Source organism: Myodes glareolus, chromosome 6 (assembly GCF_982192425.1).
Source record: "Myodes glareolus chromosome 6, mMyoGla1.1, whole genome shotgun sequence".
Taxonomy (NCBI): domain Eukaryota; kingdom Metazoa; phylum Chordata; class Mammalia; order Rodentia; family Cricetidae; genus Myodes; species Myodes glareolus.
The window spans coordinates 57,554,293-57,568,353 of record NC_142031.1 but is presented as its reverse complement, the minus strand read 5'-3'; the positions used below and the strand labels follow the sequence as shown (position 1 = coordinate 57,568,353).

The window sequence follows — 14,061 nt, the reverse complement described above, 5'->3', positions numbered from 1 at the left end:
TGGCTAGTCAGCCTGCCTGCCTGCCCTTCCTTTTTTCTGTGCTTTTAACCGTCGGACCCCTTGCAGATTGGTACTTTTGTACAGTACAGTACAGATGAATTACTAGCAAAATGGTCACACATGGGGATAACACTGCCCCGTGGTTTTGTTTTGTCCTTTTTCCACACTGCCATGTTAAGCCGCCTACAGGCTTTTAGGTTCCTTTCATTTTCTGTACTTTTATATCCACCCTGGTAGCGGGTTGCAGATGGCCCAGGGAACTTACCTTGAGTAGCACTGCTGTAGAGCACTGTCTCTAGATTTGTGTCTTGGACTTTGGTGAGCTTTTCCCTGAAGTACATCCAGATGAGTTCTGACTTGTGCGTGTGCTCAGGGTGGGGGTGTGCACGCGCACACTGTGTAAGATCTCTGAGAGTGTCTTAGACTGCAGATGCTGATGTCATTTCTCCCTCTGAACAGTTTCATTTCTTTTGGGAATGATAAGCAGCAGCATTTTGAGAAACATTGTCCCTAATTCTAGTATCCTCAGAAGAACTGTCACTGCTCATTAGTGAAAGTGGCTGCATTAGTCCCGTGGTCCTGTTCGAAGAGGTCCTCCTTCTGCACTTGGAGTCACTGCTGCTGTCTAGTTTGACATTGTGTTGGAAACAGAAAGTGGGCTGAGGAAGGCAAGTCGGTAGCTACATGTGTATGCCAGGATTGTTTTTCTTGATGGTATTTAGATTAATGGTTTATTTGATAATGTAAGAAGTCTTTTCATTTCGTCTTTTTAAATATTATTTATTTATTTATTATGTATACAATATTCTGTCTGCATGTATGCCTGTAGGCCAGAGGAGGGCACCAGACCTCATTACAGATGGTTGTGAGCCACCATGTGGTTGCCGGGAATTGAACTCAGGACCTTTGGAAGAGCAGGCAATGCTCTTAACCACTGAGTCATCTCTCCAGCCCCTCATTTCGTCTATTTTGAGTGGAGTTTTCATGTTCCACTTTACATGGGCTGGTGATGTTTATTTTAAAGAGTACCATGCTCACTGAGATCATATGTGAGCTTATCAAGAAACATACATTATTATCTTGTAGAGGTTTGGGTAGATGTTGTCTGAGTTCATGTGTAGACATGAGAAGTACATCTTGTCACCTTGGAGGTGCTGCAGAAAACCTAAGGGTCCTTGTTGGCAAGTGAACCATTTCATACCTGATGTGAAGTAGCTAAATACCTACAAATGTTGGATCTCTGATTTCTTGGAGTTATAGGGAATAACAGGGCTGCCCTCTAGCCTGGTTTTGCTTTCTCACAATGGGGATGCCATGGAGACTAAATTAACTTATCTAGTGGTTCATTTTTTAAAAAATTCCCTGAGAGGATTATAACACTCTGACATATGGGTCTTAAGAAAATATTTTCTGTGTGTTTTGCCTGAATGTATGTATGTATGTATACCACATGTGTGCTTGGTGCCTAGAGTGGTCAGAAGAGGGCATCAGATCCTTTGGAACTGCAGTTCCATCATGTGGGTGCTGGTAACTGAGCCTGGCTCTCTACAAGAGCAACAAGTGCTTTTAGCCACTGAGGCATCTCTCCTGCCTTGACACATCTTTTGGGACGTGAGTCTTTTGGGGTAGTTCTATATAATGCTCCCTTAGTCATTTTGATCTGTAGTTGGCTGTGAAGTTCAATGCAGAAATTCTGATGCTGACATCTTTTGCTTCCTTGAGTCCTGACTCCAGGAAGGGAGTCTTTTTCTCCATTATTATTCTCCTACTTATGCATGAAGCTGGAAATGTTCTGGATCTTGTGTAGAGCTGAGTTCCTCTCTGGAGCCTGCTCATGGCCTTTGCTCATGAAATTCACAGACAGGGAGTTGGCGGTCCCACCACTGAGGCCCCTTGCCGAGAAAGGCAGCTTGCAAGTACTGGCAATACAAACTTTTCAAAATGTAAAACAAGTAGAAAAGAGTACTTCCTGTCTTGTGTTTAACTTTCTCATTGTGCTTGTTTTTAGGAATGCTTCTTACTGCCAATGAGTCCCCCAAGATGGGCATCTACTACATTCCGGTAAGAGCCAGCAGGAGCAGGCACAGAGTTTGTGTGTGAACTGGCTGTGCTGACAGCCTTTGGGTTCTGTGTGGCTGTGCTGCACTGCATACTGTAGATGAGTAAATGTCCCAGCATGCTGCTGTGTGGATTGTTTTGCGCTGTCTTAGCGCAGGCTTGAAAAAACTAGTAGTCTCAGCTTTGTTGTTTGTTTTACTGTGAAGTGTTTCAGAATCTAGAACATTGATTCATCTATTGACTAATTGGAGGTCTAAATCGAAACTAAGAGTCTAGTTCTCTTCCAGTTACCTCGCACACGAGAGAGGCCATCTTAGATGGTCAGGATCATCAGTGATGACATCTAAGTTTAAAATCTGTTATTATATTGTCATCCTGAGAGCATTGTTCTTCTGTACCAGGAGTTTCCACATTTTACCTTTTAGTCTATAGGAGAGAGAAGGAATATGTCTTTAGGAAGGCAGTCTTCTTGTGGAGCTGACATTAGCTAGTCTGAGATGTGGGGGAGAAGTGGGAGGACTTGAGAGCAGTGGACTCTGACTGCTGTGGGCCGCCAGTCATGGGAAGTGTCCCTTGGAGTAGCTCGGCTGTGTGTGGTTGATTTTCACACTCCGCCTGCTGCTGAGCTGTCTTGGGAAACTGATGCCGCAGCAGTCCCAGCAGTCCGTAGTGTTTGTTCTGAGTGATCGTCAAGTGAGGCTGTTCAAGCAGGAAGCTGCTGTCCTTCCTGCCTTGTCACTGCTCCTCTGCCCTAGCCTCACAGCCTCCCGTGTTTCCGTTGTCTAATGGGTAGTCATTGGCTGCATCGGCCGTGTGTCAGGCACCGTGCTGGACGCTGGCAGCATCACAGTATACAGTATATCAGCATGGCTCCATCCTCAGGGTTAAAACAGGAAGAAAGGGGGTTTCAGGTCTGGCCATGAGCTATAGGAGCAAGACTCTGAGAGTGCTCGGGAAGAGAGACCTTTCCCGAAACTCAGAGAATTGCCCAGAGTGACTTCAGGGAGCCTGGAGGTTGATTCCGTGGACTGGATGAAGCTATTGCATGGGGGTAGCAATCAGCAGCAGAAGATGCCTGTGGAGAGCTCAGGGAGAGAAACTCTTGGGGCAGAGCAAGCCCCAGACTAGGAAGGGTCTGTAAGCGCGTGCGCGAGAGGCACAGGGAGCCTGGCACACCTTGAGCAGCAAAGTGGCAGAGCCAAGGCTGCCCTTTGGAAAGGTTTTGGTTACAACAAAGAGTTTAAGCTGGAAGCAACTAGAACAGACTATGGCAGTCCCCATGAGGGAAGGCAGGGCTGGGCTGTCATTTTCAGCATTGGGATTCATTGGGTTCTGGGACGGTTTGAGAAAGAAGCAACTCTGGCTTGGAATCCATGTTCACCTGTGGCTGTGTGGGTGGACCATAGGAAACTCTGCCCCTTGGTTCTACCTTCCCCAGGCCTTTGGGTAACACTTCTTGGTAAGAAGAGTAACTCAGCTTGTTCCCACCTGCATGTTAGGGGCGTGTCTTCCTCCTCTAAGGAGTGCTTCCTGGTGTTGTAGTGAGTGGTACAGGACAAGAGCCTGGGTGCCGTGTGATATGGAGAAGGCAGGTGTGGATTGAAAGACAGACTTGTATAATTTAGATGTGGGGTGTGAGGGAGAAGAAAGATATAAGTGTGGCCCCAGGCTTTTCCAGGGCCAACGCACAACGCTGACAGCATTCCATCTAGGAGGAGGTGGTGGGACTGTTAGAGAGCGTCCCCTTTGGTGTTTTTACGTTGTGAAGTGGTCTTTTGCAGAAATGGCACAAATGTTTTAATTTCACAAATAATGTATCCATCTTCTTTGTTTTTTTGTTTGAGACAGGGTTTCTCTGTGTAGCCCTGGCTGTCCTGGAACTTGCTTTGTAGATCAGGCTGGCCTTGAACTCACAGAGATCTGCCTGCCTCTGCCTCCCAGGTGCTGGGATTAAAGGTGTGCACCACCAGCACCTGGCCCTTTATCCATGTTCTTATTCTCAGTGTTGTGCAAAGTATGAGGAAAGAAAACCATGTATTCTGCCCCTGTAGAATCATAGTTGCTATTAATATTTGGAGACGTTGTCTTTTATGTTGGTAAATATTTTTTTCCTTTTTAGTTTTGCTTATTTTTCATGACTGGGTCTCATAAAGCCTGGGTTGACCAGGAATCTGCTGTATGTAGTCAAGGATGACCTAGAACCCTCCTGATCTTGGCTTTGCTGCCTTTAGGTTATGAGATAACATATGTGCTCTACCATGAGTAGTGATACAACATTTTATAGGTTAATTATATCCGATTTTATAGCATTAATCCTTGACATATTAATGCCAAAATAGTAAATCATCTAAAGCTAACTTTCACAGGCACTGGGTTCAATACCTAACACTGGAAAAAAAACAAATTCCCTAAAGTGGACAGGGGCAGTGGGCACACCTGTGACTCCAGAGTTCGGGATCAGAGGCAGGAGGATAGCCTGGGCTACATAGAAGTCATTTCCACTGTATTTCTTCTCTTTTCTTTTTGAGATGGGGTCTCACAGTGTTTTCCAGGCTGGCCCAGAACTTGAGCTTTGTAGCCTAGGCTGCCTCAAGCTCTTGGTCCTCCTGCCTTCTTTGTATCTAGGATTACAATGTGTGCTGCTTGGTTTGGCCTCTCTGTCGTATTTTGTTGCCTGGTGTGTGGGGCTGTTTTAGAATTGAGGAGCCCCATTCCCTATTCACATGCAGTTCTTTGGTTCTGTTTTGCGGTAGCTTGCTCCCTTCCTGTCCTTTCCTGCACTGGGCATCACTCCAGGGCCTTACACATATTGTTGCCCAAGCACTTTGTCTCCCCTCCCCCCAAGCTTCACCCCAGCCGACAATGGGGATTGCTTTTTTGTTCCAAGTAATGGGGACTTTTGAGTGCAAGAGCAAGAGGGACTAATAGTAGCTGAACAATGAGAAGCTGTTGTCTTGACTCACAGACCTGTATCACAAGGCTCCAATCTCAGCTTGGTAGCTGAGATTTGACAGGCAGCTGTGAACTGGGTTCAAAGCTCAGGTGCCTGTACATGTGAGACCAGTGTGCACAGAGGTCTTGCTAGGCCGAGTGCCGAGCTGCAGCTTTCCTTCCGCTCTCCTTCCTGAACCCCTGTCTGCCCTGCCACTCTTGTACCAAGTTGTATTCCTCAGCACCATTTGTCTTTGCTTGGCACATGCTTTTTTTCCTGCTCCTTCAAAGCAAAGAGTGAGCCTCAGGGCTGAAAACTTGCCATTTACTGGAAGATTAATATCAAACTTAAGAGCTGCATTTGGCTCGAAGGCTCATTTGAGGCCTATAGAACCAGAGAAGTGTGTGTTCAGCCCGCAGCTGGTGCCAAGTGTAGGAGGTCTGACCTGTGATTTGTAGGAACATCCTATAAATCACTATGGCCGTTTCCACATCCCTGCAGGCTACTGAAGAGAAGGAGCCTGGTGTTCTCTCTGCGTGTTTGTTTCTGCCCTTCTAGCTGATATCATCTTTCCTGAATTCTTGGACTCTCTAGAGATTAACACAGTTCCTGATTTTAGCTCTCCACACCCTGACCTATGCTGATCCTTGAAGACCAAATGGGTTTCCCGTCATCTTCCCACTTTCCCAGTCCTTTCCGTTGTTCTCCCTCAGGAGTTCTGGAAACAGAGGACGAGAACTGTGATTCTCCTCTACAGTGTGGCTCAGCCCTGAGGTTAGCACTGCAGTGGGATGTCCCTGACTTCCAAGGCTCTGTGTGCAGCAGACTTCTGTAGTTGCTGACTTGGCAGTATCTGGGCAACTAGAAGCCCCTGGGTCCTGAGTTGCCTGAATGTTCCATACTGGATGTGCATGCACAGCAGAAGAAAATGTATTACTTGTTTTGAAAGCTATTTGATTTAGGAAAAAAAAATAGCCGGGTGGTGGGGGTGCACACATTTAATCTCAACACTCTGTGAGTTCCAGGCCAGCCTGGTCTACAGAGCGAGTTTCAGGACAGGCTCCAAAGCTACAGAGAAACCCTATCAACAAAAGAAAAAAAGAAAGAAAAAAATAAAACAAAAATAACTCAGTTCAGTAAAAGTACATATTTCTAGTTTTGTTTGAAACATAAATTTAAGCTGTTATAAAGATTATATGAAATGCCTAACCTACCTTTCAATCCTGGCAGTTATTTTATTTCAAAAAAATTTATAAGAAAAACCATGTATTTCCTGTATTTTTGATTGCTTATCAAATCAGCAAATTATACTGACTAAATATTTTAACATTTACTATTTAACTTAAAAATTGAAAGGTATTTATTGAAATGCCTCGTCCCTACACATAGGGCAGAGTTAAAGCATGGCGGAAGGGGTAGGTGTACTAGGGAGATGGCAAATGCTTGCTGTGCAAGTATGAGGACCAAAGTTAGGACCTTTAGCATCCACGTAAGTGTCAGGTGCAGTGCTGTGCACCTATAATCTTAGTGCTGGGGTGCAGAGACAGGCGAATTCCAAAGGCTTGCTGGCCAGCTGGTCCAGCCAGAAACCCATGCTCCAGGTTCAGGAAGAGTCTCTAAAAAAAACAATAGACAAGTGTGAGAGACAAGTGTGTACCTGGCATTGCCCTCCTGTCCTTTATATGCCTGTGCACTTACACACACACATACACACAAGCACACAAGCACGCGCTTATATATACAATCACTAATAGTAGTATATAACTCATTTAAAAACAAAACTAAACCAGAGACTATTGTCTAACCTGCTTCTGTTTTAAGGCCTGAGGTTTGATCTTCTCTATGATCGCAGCACAAACCTGGGTCGATACTGTAAATGCCGTGGCTTTGGTCCACAGTGCCTGTATACAACAGCAGTGGGGTGAGGGTGGCCAGCAGTCTAGGCTCTGCTCTTCCTGGACAGCCAGGTGTACAGATAGTCAAGTTCCCTTTCTCTCTGATGTGTGTGTGACACGCACATCAGTCTTTCTTCATGGTGACCATATCTCTATGTAGCTTTATATAGTTTGTGGAACATGATATTCCCGTGGGGCTGTGTCGTTCTCTGCTGGCTCCATCTCCCATTGCTGTATCCCAGTGCCTGGGCCTTCCTTGGCTCTCTTCCCCTCCCTCTCAAGGCTAGGCGCACTTGGCTCAGAGCCTGTCTTTCTGTCTGTATTTGCTCCTGGCAACCCATCGCCCTGGGTCTTTATGACCAGCCACCAGACTCCTCTCCAGCCTTCTCTGTGTCTGACATGTTATCCCGTCTCCTGAGTGCTACCACTTGGATGTCTCCACTGTGTACCACATGTCCATGCAGAGCCTCAGCAGCAGCTCTTCGCCTGTGTTTGGCTCCCACAAACTTTCCTGGAGTATTCATCTTGACCTCTTAACCCATGTCCCACGTTCATTTGGTCTCACTGTGTCATCTAGGCTGACTGTTAACTTTCAGTTGTCCTTAACCTCAGCCTCCAGTATTCTAGGATTACATGTGTGCACTCCCATAGCTGGCTTTGCAAACTGTTTTCCATGCATCAACTAGATTGACTTTAGCAGTAAAAATACAAGTGAAACAAGTATTTCAGTCCTGTACTCTGCTTAAAACTGGTCCAGTAGGCAATCCGTTTGCTCAGAATAATGTTCATAATGCCTCACGTAGTTTACAGTGTTCTGTATCACAGACAGAAAAGGCTAGAGACCAGATTCTCTGTCTCATCTCCCTGGCTCAGAGTAGATCTTGGTAAAACCATTTCTACTTACAGGAATCACCAAATGGTCAGACCGGATTGCCAGCCAAGCCAGTCATATATAAACCAAAACCCAAACATGAAGTTATTAGAGGGGAAATTGTTTGCTGGGCGGGCGGCTTCTGGTGACCTGCTTAGGTTTTGTGGGATTGACTCGAGCTGGAGTGACTCAGAAAGAGGGAACCTTGATTGAGGAATTCATTGCCTTTATCAGGTCGGCCTGTAGGCAAGGCTGTGGACATTTTCTTATTTAATTACTGATGTGGGAGAGTCCAACCCACTGTGGGCAGTGCTCTTCCTGGGGAGGTGCTCCTGGGTGGTATAAGAAAGCAGGCATGGAAGCACACACCTTTAATCCTAGCACTTGGGAAGCAGAAGCAGGCAGGTGGGTTTCTGTGAATTCAAAGCCAATCTTGTTTCCACAGTGAGTTCTAAGCTAGCCAGTGCTACAGAGTGAGACCCTGTCTCAGAAAAAAAGGAAGAGAGGGAAAGATTGGGGCGGGGGTAGCCGAGCAAGCCACATTTCTCCATGGTTCCTGCCCCTGCTTCCTGACTTTCCTCAATGTTGAACTGTGGTTAAGACATGTAAGGCAAATCAACCCTTTTCTCCCCGAGTTGCTTTCAGTCATGGCGTTCATCCCAGCAATACAAAGCCAACTGGGACACCTGGGGACTGCACAGAAGGCCTTGTACGTGCTGGGTAAGCGTTCTGCTGTTACATCCCCAGCAGTCTGAACAGAAAAATGAAATTTGGAACAAGGTACTAAGTTCTGCTCCTTTCTTGGAGTCACCTGTGGGAGCCAAGGTGCACAGAGCCAGGACTAGCTAGCCCAAGTGAGGTGCGTTTTAGGACAGTTTGCCCACGACTGTCTATAGGGCATCTCCGAGGGACCTTCAGAATTGTTCAAGCATAACTTTTCAAAAGTCTGTGAGGCTGACCCTTGCACAGACAGAACCAAAAGAGTACCTGGAAATTTTTAACAACCCACTAATTAAGCTAGGGAACAGGTATATTTCACAGCCAGATCCTAGGAGAAGTCTGGGAAGGTAGGAGTTCACATGAATCAAGTTACACTGAATGAAAATGTGCAGGCACGGAAGAAACTTTTCCACAGTTGTGGAGGGCTGACTGGCCACCAAACAACCCAGTCATTTTGCGTTGCTTCTGGCTGGCTACCTGTGTCCTATCACACCAGAATCAAGTCTTCTTGAATGCTGTACTCTAGACCAGGGATCTAGTGAGCACCAGCTATCCAAAGCTTTTGAAAACAAGGCTGTATAACAAAGCAGTATGTCCAGCATTCTCAGTGAACACAGCTGAGTAGCTGTGCCATGGACCATGTGACCTGCGAGCCCTCACATGCCCCGCTATGCCTGCTTACCTGTTTCTCTGTGTTTCCTTCCCCTGCTACGTAAAACATAAGTGGAAGGGAAGTTGTTTATTTTCTCCCAGCACCCAAAGCAATTTTGTCTCACTGTGAATCTTCTGTGTTTAAAATCCATGAGCAAATACCTGTGAGAAGTCTGACCAGATGTTGGGAGCTCTAGACAGTGGCTGCATATTTTGATAAGGATGATTTGCAGTACTTTAGCTGTCTTTAGAGCAGTTTGACATTTTGCATTAGTTTTCTTCTGCTATTGTTACCGAAGTCCAGAAGCTGACCCTAGCCAAGTGGTGGTGGCACACGCCTTTAATCCCAGCACTCAGAAGGCAGAGGCAGGTGAATCTCTGTGAGTTCGAGGTCAGCCTGATCTACAAAAGCTAGTTCCATCTAGGAATGTTACACATAGAAACCTTACCTCAAAAAACCAAAAGATAGATAGGTGATTGATAGATAGATAGACAGACAGACAGACAGACAGACAGACAAATCTTATAAAGAATCTTAAAGGAATCACAAACCTCGCCTTTTATACATGAAAATCAATCATCTCTTCTTTAAATCTCTAGGGTGCAGACCCACTCATCAGTAGTTTCTTGTCTCAGTAGTTTGAGGGCAAGAATGGGTATAAGGAATTAATTATCACCTTTGGTCATCGACCATTCCTGGCAAGAAAGGCATTTCAGCTAATGATAACTGGGCTGCATTGTTCTTGTTCCCCGACCTTAAAGAGTTCCTCACTGAACTATGTGCCTTTCTTGTAACATGAGGGCCGGCTTGTTGGGATATCTGTTCCCGCCCAGTACGCCACAGCCGGCAAGTTCCAGAGAAAATCAATCACACAGAGATCTCTATAAGTTATAAAGCTGATTGGCCCATTAGGTCAGGCTATTCATTAGCTCTTATAACTTTTGTTACCCCATTATCCTTATCTGTGTCAGCCACAGGGCTCAGTACCTTTCTCAGCTGGGCAGATTACATGCAGCCTCTTCGGTGGTCTGTGAGGAATGATGGAAGCGCTTCCTTCTTCCCAGAAGACATACTCCTGTTCTCATCGCCCCGCCTCTACTTCCTGTCTGATTGACCCGCCTATACTTCCTACCTGTCCAATCAGCATTTTATTAAAATACACGATTGACAGAATACAGACAATTCTCCCGCACCACTTTCTAAAACTTCAGATTGTCTTCTTGGGTTTGTCACCTCAAAGCTATTTAACAAAACATCTTTTTTTTTAAAAAAAAAATATTTATTATGTATACAATATTCTGTCTGTGTGTATGCCTGCAGGCCAGAAGAGGGCACCAGACCCCATTACAGATGGTTGTGAGCCACCATGTGGTTGCTGGGAATTGAACTCAGGACCTTTGGAAGAGCAGGCAGTGCTCTTAACCTCTGAGCCATCTCTCCAGCCCTTAACGAAACATCTTAAGTTATTTTCAAAGCTTTGTTTCAGCTGTGATGCTCTCTGAAACCTGTGAACACCTCTCCCAACATTAAGGTTAAAAGAATTTAAGCTATCTGGGATACTGGGACTTAATTGTTTTTCTTAGTCATTAACCTAAGTCACAGTCTGTGTGGCTCCTCAATAGAAACTCATGTGTTCTAGCTGTGTGACACTTGTTTTATTTTTAAATCATCAAAAACTAGCATTATTTTTATGTACTAGATAGTACAGCTTATGAAAAAAATCATTTTCATAATAATCCACAGGTAAAAGTGCCTCTAATAGAGCAGGCTGTTTCCATGAGGTAAACACACTACATTACAGGCAGTGGGGATCTCTGCACATCCATTCACACCATGCCAGATACCAGAGAAGGATGGCAGTAGCAAACACGTGAAGGCACAGCAGAACCGAAAGACATCTGGGGTCTGCTCTCAGGGCCTTTCCTATCTGAGAGTCACCCATCAGAGATTTGCGTCCTTGTGGGATGAAACCTGATCTTCAATTGCTACCTGCTGATCCTCTGACATGGCCACCAGCACTTTTCCAAGGAAACTGAAAGACAAGGCTATGCATTTCTGCTGTCTGTAAGGATATGCAGCTTTTGCTGTCTATGAGGATATGTATAGCATTTGCTGTTTTTTTATTGAAGTTTTTGCAAAAGTTGCAAAAGTGTGAATACTCGACATAGTCTTTGCTTTTCTCTGTGTGTGGATCTGTGCTATTCCCTGGAGTGGCTGAAAGTGTTGTTCAGTCTCCTTCCTAAGCTCTGGGGTCCAGTCTGCATGATGGGCCCTGTAGATTCAAATCAGCTCATTGCCAGCAACACAGGCTTATCGTGAGTACTAACTTGCTATTCCAGAGAGCTCCCCAGGTGAGCTATCTATTGGCACATCAGTATGTACTAAAACTGCTGTTACCGTATTAGTGTAAATTGTGGCAATGATTGATGATATTTTCCTATAAAAGGCTCATTGAACCAGAGGACCGTTGGACATAGTAACAGAAGTAATTTTGTTAGAAATTGCTGTTTTTTAAGACTAGTAGCAACATAGTCCCTTGGTTTGGGGAAGTAGTGCCATAGGCAAAAACACTATCCCCCAGGGACTCTGTCAGCAAGCAGAGGATGTACAAGACAGAACACAAGTAGACAAGTAGCTGCTGCGACGCCCTCCCCACTACAGGTGGGGCGAGTGTGCTTTGAAGGGAGGAGGAAGCTTTTGAAGCCCAGAACAGAGAGCAGGAAGGAATCTTTGAGGTTGCCCAAGCCAGCTTCTTGATTTATAGCTGAGGCACCAGGTTGTTTGTTCAAGGTCAGAAGGCGTTTGTTAGCAGCGCTAGATCTAGGGGTGCTTTCCTAACTCTGCATCACTCGGATTTTAGAGTTAGGTAGAGCTGCGTGAGTGCTGACCTAGCCACTGGTCAGGGTGAGAGTGGGGAGCCAGAGCATGAGCTCATCTTTTGAGCTCTTTCAGGTAGGGGTTATCCTTTGCCGCTCTCTGGGCACCTGTCTTCCACTAACCTTGAACTTGGAGAGCATTTTTTTTAGCGGCAAGTATTCGTGTGATCCCCATTCCTTTCCCTCCTGCGTCCAGAATAGTGCTAGTGACCATTGTTGGGAGCATGGAGAAAACAGACATGCCTTCATTTCTGTTGTGTTCTGCAGTTGAGATGAACACAACACAAGGTGCCGTCACCATGGAGTGCCCCTGGTCATTTCAGATAACGGGATTTTGGACATGACTCATTGCTGGACACAGTCATCTGCTTATACAGTGCTGCTCCAAGAGGGAATGCTCCAGAGGGCTTTTAAAGTTGCTTGTGAAAAAAAAAAATAATGAAGTTGCTTGTGTTGTGTGTAGTACTGGGGATGGAACCTAGGCTCTTACACACACTAAGAAGCCTGTTACTGCTGAGCCGCAGCACCAGCCCTTTTCGTGTGTTTTATTTTGAGACATGTTCCTGCTAAGTGTCCAGGCTAGCTATGAATTTTATCTATAGTCCAGGCTGAGCTTAATCTCAAGATCCCCTGCCTCAGTCGGCCAAGTGGCTGGCACCGTAGGTCTGTGCTTCCAGGACCAGCTTGTACTCTATGAGGGGGGTCTTCCCATGCTGGCCAGCTCTAAATCCTGCTGCCACCTTCCACATGTTGTGGCTGCATGTGCTACCACATTACCCGTGACATTTTGTTCCACTTGGTTTTAGTCACTTTATTTAAAAATCCGCTGTCTGTGTTAGAGCTTACATTTTTTTAAGATTTATTTTTGTGTGTGTACATTTGTGATTTGCCTGTATATATGTCTGTGTGCAGGTGTCAGATCCTCTGGAGCTAGAGTTACAGACAGTTGTGAACTGCTGTGAGGGTGCTGGGAATTGGACCCAGGTCCTTTGAAAGAGCAGCTCTTAACTGCTGAGCCATCTCTCCAACTCCTGAGTTTAAACCAATGAAATTAAAGCTAAGAAATATTCAATATAATGGCTGGACTAAACAGGGGGAGATTTAAAGATCCAGTGAGAAAGTTCAGAATGGGCAAGACAGACCTCACCAATCACGTCTGTGCAGAACAGCAGAGGACTTTGGTCAGCTGTTGAAGTCCAAGAGCCTTAGAGACTCCACGTGTGCGCAGGATGTATGACAAAGTGGAGCAGTGATGGGTTCTCCTGAGTTCTCTGGTATTCACTGAGACGTGTTTCTGTTAGTTGTGGTGTGGGGCAGACTCAGAAGGAAGTTTAGGAGTACAACCCATCTCATAAAGCATGTTTTCAAAATGTAAGGAGAGCGAGTTCTTAAAGGCAGTGTGAGTGAGGTGAGGAGAGCACCCGCGTACTGAACTGAGGAAATCTTCCATCATTGATTGTGCTTGAAGAGCTCAGACCATGAGAGAGACAGACACACGTCTGAGCTAACAGAGCAAAGAGAAGCCAAGTTTGAATGAAAAGACATGGTTCCCTTCATTTGAGTTAGAGTTTGTCTGGAGAGATAGGTAGTTTTCACAAGTCTTGCTGTAGAGTAAATAAGAGGACATCTGCTGAATTTTAGCCTCCAAGGAAGGCAGAAAGGCGGAGCCAGGTCCAGGGGAAGGTGTGGAACAATGAGGGATCTCCTGGGCGCTCCCTTGGGAGGCCCTGATAAGCAGCTCTTCTAGGCTAGGGAGAGTTGGAGTCTTAAGCGCTAAACACTTCTGCTAACTTTCCCAACTAGCAAAAGCTTTCTCTCGTAAGTGAACTTGATCTGTGTGTGAGATTGAAGTCCAAGGCCATGCTCTTGTTTGGTGTTGTTGTCCATTTGTGTTTATAGCTGAACTGAGGGGTAGTACTCGGTGTAGGTGGCAGCATGTGCTCTGTCTTCAACTTTACACAGAGGAAACTGGAGCTTCCTGTTCTAATCTAAACACTCAGGCAGTGACAGTATCTGTGACATTTTTCTTAGCAGAGGAAACCCTCTCCACTTCCCAT

General features: G+C 45.6%; 1 protein-coding gene across 1 annotated transcript in view; it reads left to right on the top strand.

Moving 5' to 3' along the window:
- Nol10 (nucleolar protein 10) overlaps positions 1–14,061 on the top strand; it is an 83,028-nt gene that overhangs the window by 27,721 nt on the left and 41,246 nt on the right. Inside the window, exon 13 of the mRNA XM_048439764.3 lies at positions 2,009–2,061. Coding sequence (XP_048295721.1) covers positions 2,009–2,061 — 53 coding nt within the window. The remainder of the gene's footprint in view (positions 1–2,008; positions 2,062–14,061) is intronic.